The following is a 9,954-nucleotide window of genomic DNA, read 5'->3' on the forward strand; positions in this document are numbered from 1 at the left end:
TGATGGCAGGGATCGAGAGTGGCGCAGACCCCACAAAGACTCAACTTGTCAACTAGGCAATGTGCGAGTTGGTGATGGCTGTGTTTACATGAAACGGACAGGGTCCATCGGTCCAGCTGAACCGATTCTTGGCAACAGATGATTATGTTCGACTACTTGGAGACCACTTGTTCCCAAAGAACGATGAATGTTTTGTGGATGGCAATGTACCATACCACTGGGCCACAATTGTTTGCATTGCAGTCGGCAATTGGGTTTTTTCAAGAAAATTCCGGACAGTTTGAGCGAAGGATTTGGGCACTCATATCACTCGACAAGAACCCCATAAAACATGTGTGAGACGTAATCGAGAGGTCAGTTCGTGTATAAAATCCTGCAACGGCAACTCTTACTCCATTATGGACAGCTATATAGGCAGGATGACTCAACACTTCTGCAGGGGACTTCCAACGACTTGGTGAGTTCATTCCATGTCGAGTTGCTGCATTACGCCAGGCAAAAGGGGGTCCGACACAAATGGTTCAAATGGCTCTGAGCACTATGGGACTTAATATCTGAGGTCATCAGTCCCCTAGAACTTAGAACTACTGAAACCTAACTAACCTAAGGACATCACACACACCCATGCCAGGATTCGAACCTGCGACCGTAGCGGTCTCGCGGTTCCGGACTGAAGCGCCTAGAACCACTTGACCACAGGGTCCGACACAACATTAGGAGGTGTCCGACGGCTTTTGTCACCTCAGTGTAAACCTCTCCAGTCCTACGGTTGCATGTTGCATCTCTTGCAAGAGCTTATGTATTTGGCGACACAAAGCTTCCATGGTATATACGAGGGTCACTCCAAACCAAATGCACACTATTTTTGAAAAAATACAGTTTTCATTCTGCATGTGCGGAAGTTTTACAGCCGCCGGTGTGGCCGTGCAGTTCTAGGCGCTTCAGTCTGGAACCGCGTGACCGCTACGGTCGCAGGTTCGAATCATGCCTCGGGCATGGATGTGTGTGATGGCCTTAGGTTAGTTACGTTTACTTAGTTCTAAGTTCTAGGCGACTGATGACCTCAGAAGTTAAGTCGCGTAGTGCTCAGAGCCAAGCCAAAGTTTTACAGTGTGTTTTCAAACAGTTCAACCTGTTCCCGTGAGTGGCGCCGTCAAAGTATGTCCTCAAAATGCCTGCTACACTTGACGTTCGTCAGAAGGAACACGCTGTCATTCCTATGCTGTGAAAACGAGAAAGTGGGAAACATCCACAAGAGGTTGAAAGAGGTGTATGCAGATGCTGCTGTCGATCGCAGTACAGTTAGTCGGTGGGCAAGCAGCTTACGTGACGAAAGCGGGCACGGCAATGTTGAGGATTGTCCTCGCAGCGGCGGCTTCGTACTGCACACACTCCAGACAATGTGCAGAGAGTTAAACGAATTGGTGACTGCTGACAGACGCATCACAGTGGACGAATTGTGACGCTACGTTGGGATAGGGGAAGGAAGTGTTTGCAGAACACTGAAAGTGTTGGCGTTAAAAAAAGGTTTGTGCTAGGTGGGTGCCTAGGATGTAGTCAGTGGCTCACAAAGAAACAAGAGAAACAGTATGCAGCGAACTTTTGGAACAGTACTAGAATGGTGGAGATGAATTTCTTGGAAGAACTGTGACAGGTGATGAAACATGGCTCCAGCATTTTCCACGAGAAACTAAGAGGCAATTAATGAAGTGACATCATGGAAATTCCCCCAAGAAAAAAAAAAAATTCAAAACTACACCTTCCGCTGGAAAAGTTATGGCTACGGTCTTTTTCGATTTCGAAGGACTCTTGCTTGTGGACATCGTTCCAAGTGGAACCACCGTAAATTCTGATGCATATGTGACGACACTGAAGAAGCTTCAAGCTCGACTGAGTCGTGTTCGACCACATCGGCAAAAGCAGGACGTTTTGCTGCTGCACGACAATGCACGGCCATATGTCAGTCAAAAAACCATGGAAGCTACCACAAAACTCAGATGGACAGCACCGAAACACCCGCCTTACAGTCCTGACCTGGCGCCATGTGACTATCACCTCTTTGAGAAACTGAAAGACTCTTTCGTGGAACAAGGTTTGAAGATTATGACTCCCTTGTCCACGCTGCCAGTGGCTCCAGCAGGTTGGTCCAGAATTTTACCGTTCGGGTGTACAGGCGCCGGTTCCAAGATGGCGTAAGGCAGTTGAGAGATATGGAAATTATGTGGAGAAATGAATATATTGTTCCTGAAGGATGTACCTACACACTGTAATACTTTCAAATATGGAGAATGAAAGACGGATTTTTAGAAAAATACTGTGCATTTCTTTTGGAGTGACCCTCGTACTAAGATCTGTAGCAATTCTGTCGGCTCCCAGAGCTGTGTGGCAAGCGGGAGACTGGCAAGCCGGGGACCCGAATCCAGTTCTCTTACTGTCAGGGAGTTTTCCTTTATGGGAAGACTAGAACGTGGTGCAGTCAGCCTCGTGAGGCTACGCGACCGATTGTTACCGTTTGCGAGGACAATAAACCCGACAACGACCTGGAAAGCGGTTTTCAGGCCAGATGTCAGTTTACACTGCATCCAGTGATGCCATTGGCGGTCGATGACACGTCGGCTACTCGGACTGGCCGCTACGGCCCGAAAAGAATGGCCTGTCTAGGGCCAGTATGCATAACCTTACTTTTATATCAAATCTACACTCCTGGAAATTGAAATAAGAACACCGTGAATTCATTGTTCCAGGAAGGGGAAACTTTATTGACACATTCCTGGGGTCAGATACATCACATGATCACACTGACAGAACCACAGGCACGTAGACACAGGCAACAGAGCATGCACAATGTCGGCACTAGTACAGTGTATATCCACCTTTCGCAGCAATGCAGGCTGCTATTCTCCCATGGAGACGATCGTAGAGATGCTGGATGTAGTCCTGTGGAACGGCTTGCCATGCCATTCCCACCTGGCTCCTCAGTTGGACCAGCGTTCGTGCAGGACGTGCAGACCGCGTGAGACGACGCTTCATCCAGTCCCAAACATTCTCAATGGGGGACAGATCCGGAGATCTTGCTGGCCAGGGTAGTTGACTTACACCTTCTAGAGCACGTTGGGTGGCACGGGATACATGTGGACGTGCATTGTCCTGTTGGAACAGCAAGTTCCCTTGCCGGTCTAGGAATGGTAGAACGATTGGTTCGATGACGGTTTGGATGTACCGTGCCCTATTCAGTGTCCCCTCGACGATCACCAGAGGTGTACGGCCAGTGTAGGAGATCGCTCCCCACACCATGATGCCGGGTGTTGGCCCTGTGTGCCTCGGTCATATGCAGTCCTGATTGTGGCGCTCACCTGCACGGCGCCAAACACGCATACGACCATAATTGGCACCAAGGCAGAAGCGACTCTCATCGCTGAAGACGACTCGTCTCCATTCGTCCCTCCATTCACGCCTGTCGCGACACCACTGGAGGCGGGCTGCACGATGTTGGAGCATGAGCGGAAGACGGCCTAACGGTGTGCGGGACCGTAGCCCAGCTTCATGGAGACGGTTGCGAATGGTCCTCGCCGATACCCCAGGAGCAACAGTGTCCCTAATTTGCTGGGAAGTGGCGGTGCTGTCCCCTACGGCACTGCGTAGGATCCTACGGTCTTGGCGTGCATCAGTGCGTCGCTGCGGTCCGGTCCCAGGTCGACGGACACGTGCATCTTCCACCGACCACTGGCGACAACATCGATGTACTGTGAAGACCTCACGCCCCACGTGTTGAGCAATTCGGCGGTACGTCCACCCGGCCTCCCGCATTCCCACTATACGCCCTCACTCAAAGTCCGTCAACTGCACATACGGTTCACGTCCACGCTGTCGCGGCATGCTACCAGTGTTACAGACTGCGATGGAGCTCCGTATGCCACGGCAAACTGGCTGACACTGACGGCGGCGGTGCAAAAATGCTGCGCAGCTAGCGCCATTCGACGGCCAACACCGCGGTTCCTGGTGTGTCCGCTGTTCCGTGCGTGTGATCATTGCTTGTACAGCCCTCTCGCAGTGTCCGGAGCAAGTATGGTGGGTCTGACACACCGGTGTCAATGTGTTCTTTTTTCCATTTCCAGGAGTGTATGACATAACAAAATACACCGCACATTACATCACAGCTCTTACATCAAATCTACGTTTACCACGAATCAACAAGATACTTTGCACATCTGAGCTATCACAGGCGTGACTCCGCGACTGACAAACCTTCCAGCCCCCCCCCCCCCCCCCCTTACAGCTATCATGCTTCCCCAACATAACTCTTCCCCCACTTTCTTCCAAAAGCAGTTCACTAGTTCACTTTACAGAGTAAAAATTTGTTCTGAAACCATTTTGCCTGTCATCCTCAGGACTGACGACATCTATGGCCAAGTATAATAATAATAATAATTACTATTATTATTATTAGTGGCAGCAGCAGCAGCAGCAGCAGCAGTAGAAAAATTACTGCCACTATTACTCCAGACATGCATATAATGTCTGAAGGAACATTCCATCATACTTTCTAATAACACAGGCACTGCCATTCCTTATTTGCTCGCGAACACCAGGCCCTCGACTCTCACTGACTATTTTCTTCTTGTACGGTAATACGTGTAACGTGTAAGTGCTGGTTGTAACACATTGACGACAGCATGTGGAAATTTGGGTCTGGCAGTAATTCGTACACGGATAGCTGACGCGGTTAAGTCGACCATTCACGTAAAGCGGGCAATCCATGTTCGAGTCCTATTCCACCGCAAATTTTCATTGTCATCATTCCAATGTTGGTTCACATTCGCAATTGCGAATACATTCCCTTAACTTTATTAGTTCATAGGCAGTATTACTCACTCGTATTGTCACTATAGACACTCACATCATATTAATACTATTTGTGATACTAAAATACTTATCTCTTAGGTTACTATCATGTAAAACAGGTACTGTATATGTGAAACCGTGGTCCGATGTAAAAGACGGCCTGATGGTCCTGATCAGACCTTGTTAAATACATAAATAAATAAAAATATGTAGCGAAACGGCTAACACAGTAGACATTCCCAGTTGCATGTTGCCGGTCTAACAGCTTCCAGTGGCAACAATGTTTTTCAGTGTTTCAAATAATTATTGGCCGACTTTAAAAATTTAAAATGCTACCACGATGTACTCATTAGCAAGCATAATCTTATATTACAGATTTAACACAGTAAGACAAGTATTACAATTACAAACTGTGTCCAAGTCTTGAGGCAGCGTACCCATAGTAAATGGATACAGTGTTTGAGAATAAGAGCACTTAGTCATTTCTAACAGACTTCAATCATAATTTCAATCTTTTCCTCGTTCGCATTCTTAGCGGCTATTATTTAACATAATAAATCATTTGTAAAGTATACACAGGATTTAGATTCTCTAAGGAGATGTAAAGAAGAATTTGCCAGGGTCGCCATTTTCTTAAGGCTTGTTTGAGTAGCCTTCCCCCTCATATACTGATGCAGACTTAGACCAAGATTCATGCACTTACTATTGAAAATAGCTTGTCAGTTGAATAACCTGTCAGTTAGCCATGGCAGATTTTACACGAGTGTTTGACTCCAATGCACTTCACTTTTGAACTACAATCTAAGAAAAGAAAAAAAACGACGCAACACGAAGAAAGTACCAGAATTGGACAGAAATCGGTGTATGTGGTGTGTATGTACAGATAAACAAGTTATTATAATTTCAGAAAAAATGGATGACTTATTCAAGAGAAAACGCATCACGAAAGTGAACTCGTCATGGACGCGTTGATCCGCGTGTCACTTACGCAAGCTGTTTTTCGGCGTGACATTGATCGATAAAGTTGTTGGACATCCGCCTGAGGGATATCGCGTGAAGTCCTGTCCAATTGGTGGGTTATTATATCTTCAAAATCCCGAGATGGTTGGTGGGTCCAGCCCATAATGCTCCGAACATTATCAAGTGGGGGGGGGGGGGGGGAGATTTGGCGACCTTGCTGGCTAAGTAGAAATTTGGCAATCACGAAGACAAGCAATAGAAACTCTCCGTGTTCCGGTGGGCATTATCGTGCTGAAATGTAAGCCCAGACTGGTTTGCCATGCAGGGCAACAAAACGGGGGGTAGAATATCTTCGGCGTATCGCTGTGCGGTAATTGTGCCAAAGAGGTTCTACTACCAAGAAAAGTGGCACCCCCATACCATCACTCCTGATTGTCAGGCTGTATGATGGGTGACAGGCTGGTGTCCCACCACTGTTCGGAACGTCTCTAGACACACCTCCAACGTGTAGTATTTTTGACTTGGTTACTGTCGTATTTAATGGTGAGTTCCGCTTCGAACTGAGCCCAATGACCTGCGACTATATAGGAGGAGACCTTACATTTCAGAAAGACAGTAGTTGGCCGTACACGGGAGAGTTTCTACTGCTTGTTGGATCGTACGGCGGGGGACAGTCAGGTAGGTATGCCACCTCGGCCCAGGCATCTAAAGATACCTCTACGCTGTCATCGGGGCTCAGTTCGAAGAGGGAATCATCACTTACGACAATTCTACTCCAGTCATTGAGACTCTAGGCCGAATGTGTGTCTGGAGATACCATGGACAGCCGGCCGTGGTGGCCGAGATGTTCTAGGCGCTACAGTCTGGAACCGCGCGACCGCTACGGTCGCAGGTTCGAGTCCTGCCTCGGGCATGGATGTGCGTGATGTCCTTAGGTTAGTTAGGTTTAAGTAGTTCTACGTTATAGGGGTCTGATGACCTTAGAAGTTAAGTCCCATAGTGCTCAGAGCCATTTGAACCATTTGAACACCATGGACAGTGGTGGGATACCCAAACTGACTGTCGCACGCCACGCGACCTGATAACTAGGAGTGTTGATCTGGGGTGTCATTACTTTTCATAGCAGGTTGTCACCCGCGGCACAATTAGAGCACCGCGATACGTCGACAATATTCTAGGTCCCGTTTTGTAGCCTTTCTTGGCAAACCATCTTGGGCTTACAGTTCAGCGAGATATTTCCCACCCGAACACGGAGAGTTTCTATTGCTTGTCTTCGAGCTTGCTACCAAACCACGAATTGGCCAGCAATGTCGCCAGGTCTCTCCCAAACTGAGAACGTCTGAAGCATTATAGGCAGGGTCCTGCAATCAGCTCGGAATTTTGACGATGTAACGCGCCATTGGACATAATTTGGCACATATCCCTCAGGAGGACATCAAACAACTCTGTCAATCTACGCAAAGCCGAATAACTGCTTGCATAAGGGCCAGAGTCGGACCAACGCGTTACTGACTAGCTTTATTAGTGAAGCTCTTCCTCTTGAATGAATCTCCGATTTTTTCTGAAACTGACGCCATTTGTTTGTCTGCACATGCGCACCACGTCTACCGATTTCCGTCACATTCGATAGTTCTTTCTTCGTGCATCTTTTTCTTTTGTCTCAGACTGCACTCTACTGGCCATTAAAATTGCTACACCACGAAGATGACGTGCTACAGACGCGAAATTTAACCGATGGTAAGAAGATGCTGTGATATGCAAATGATTAGCTTTTCAGAGCGTTCACACAAGGTTGGCGCCGGTGGCAACACCTACAACGTGCTGACATGAGGAAAGTTTCAAGTCGATTTCTTATACACAAACAGCAGTTGACCGGCGTTGCCTGGTGAAACGTTGTTGTGATGCCTCGTGTAAGGAGGAGAAATGCGTACCATCATGTTTCCGACTTTGATAAAGGTCGGATTGTAGCCTATCGCGATTGCTGTTTATCGTATCGCGACATTGGTGCTCGTGTTGGTCGAGATTCAATGACTGTTAGCAGAATATGGAATTGGTGGGTTTAGGAGGGTAATATACGAAACGCCGTGCTGGATCCCAGCGCCTTCGTATCACTAGCAGTTGAGATGACAGGCATCTTATCCGCATGGCTGTAACGGATCGTGCAGTAACTTCTCGATCTCTGAGTCAACAGATGGGGACGTTTGCAGGACAACAACCATGTGCACGAACAGTTCGATGACGTTTGCAGCAACAAGGACTATCAGCTCGGAGACCACGGCTGCGGTTACCCTTGACGCTGCATCACAGACAGGAGCGCCTCCGATGGTGTACTCAACGACGAACCTGGGTGCACGAATGGCAAAACGTCATTTTTTGGGATGAATCCAGGTTCTGTTTACAACATCATGATGGTCGCATCCGCGTTTGGCGACATCGTGGTGAACGCACGTTGGAAGCTCGTATTCGTCGTCGCCATACTGCCGTATCACCCGGCGTGATGGCATGGGGTGCCATTCGTTACACGTATCGGTGACCTCTTGTTCGCATTGACGGCACTTTGAACAGTGGACGTTACATTTCAGATGTGTTACGACCCGTGGCTCTACCCTTCATTCTATCCCTGTGAAACCCTACATTTCAGCAGGATAATGCACGACCGCATGTTGCAGGTCTTGTACAGGCCTTTCTGGATACAGAAAATGTTCGACTGCTGCCCTGACTAGCACATTTTCCAGATCTCTCACCAACTGAAAACGTCTTGTCGGTGATGGCCGAGCAACTGGCTCGTCACAATACGCTTGTCACTACTCTTGATGAACTGTGGTATCGTGTTGAAGCTGCATGGGCAACTGTACCTGTACACGCCATCCAAGCTCTGTTTGACTCAATGCCCAGGCGTATCGAGGCCGTTATTACGACCAGAGGTGGTTGTTCTGCGTACTGATTTCTCAGTATCTATGCCCACAAATTGGGTGAAAATGTAATCACATGTCAGTTCTAGTATAATATATTTGTCCAATGAATACGCGTTTATCATTTGCATTTCTTCTTGGTGTAGCAATTTTAATGGCCAGTAGTGTATGTTTATCACATAGCTACCGTTGAAAGCAAGGTGCTCCCTGTTGCCGGAGAGCGTGTATCGTGGCAGTCACGAGGTAGACGCGTTCCGTTTGTCGCAGCTTCGTCGACGACGGCAGCGCTTTCGACGAGCGAGGCCAGCTGAAGCTGAACGCCCACGACAAGACGCTGGGCAGCTACGCCTACCGCTACGTGGGCACTGACGGCGTCACCGTCGACGTGTCGCGAAAACCCGCCTAGCCTGCGAGGTCGCTGCGTCAGGGGCTGCACACCCGTCCCGGACGAAACTTCCTTCTCCAGTACCAGGAACAGTGTGCTAGCGACTCTAGAGGTGACAGTTACCATTCTGTGGACTTTACTGTGGTCGTCACCTACCTGCTCTGATCTTTTCACGCAGAGGGGGGTGCAGAAGACTGCATAGGGTTACAAACGTGCCACTAAGTGCTTGCAATTTTGAAAAGATGCACGTCTGAAATTGTGTGAGTACTTGCACCTAAAGAAGGTGACCGTATATACAGATTAAACATGACAGTAAAGTTATATTTTCCTGATAAGTGAGAAAAATGAAACCATACTCTTCACAAAAATTGTTGCATCTGATTGTTGAGTTGCTAAAAAATACTCTGCGTTTTCTAACAGGTATTAGTACTAAATATATTCAGTGCAGTAATATTTCTTGCTTACTCATGTAAGAAATTATCTGGAATAAGAAACAATCATTTTCTCAGTCTATATTTGTGTATGTCATTTGAAGTGTTTATGTTACTAGGGGTCGAAAAGTACATAAAATCATGCAATAAAAATCTGTTCTTGTGAAAATAATGAATTATTTTTTGTGTCTTGTAAAGCTCAACTATCCTGTACACAATTTCCCCCTTTTCTTCAAATTCTCTCATTCCTATATTCGTAAAAGCAATGCCTGCAATAAATTGTATGTAAATGAAAAATGGCAATCTGGAACTTAACATTTCGTCAACATCGACATGTTAGTGGCGTAATTTAGCAGTGCGGTGCTCCACGGCTACAACACGTTTCGTGAAACACATATTTACGTAGTTGCGCCATCAGCTGCTG

At 47.4% G+C, this 9,954-nt stretch overlaps 1 protein-coding gene across 1 annotated transcript in view; it reads left to right on the plus strand.

The window, feature by feature from the left end:
• LOC126285243 (uncharacterized) overlaps positions 1-9,702 on the plus strand; it is a 163,858-nt gene extending 154,156 nt beyond the window's left edge. Inside the window, exon 6 of the mRNA XM_049984540.1 lies at positions 8,982-9,702. Within this exon, the coding sequence (XP_049840497.1) occupies positions 8,982-9,120 (139 nt within the window). The 3' untranslated portion in view covers positions 9,121-9,702. The remainder of the gene's footprint in view (positions 1-8,981) is intronic.
• The last annotated feature ends 252 nt before the right edge of the window (positions 9,703-9,954 follow it).

Source organism: Schistocerca gregaria, chromosome 8 (assembly GCF_023897955.1).
Source record: "Schistocerca gregaria isolate iqSchGreg1 chromosome 8, iqSchGreg1.2, whole genome shotgun sequence".
Classification (NCBI taxonomy): Eukaryota; Metazoa; Arthropoda; class Insecta; order Orthoptera; family Acrididae; genus Schistocerca; species Schistocerca gregaria.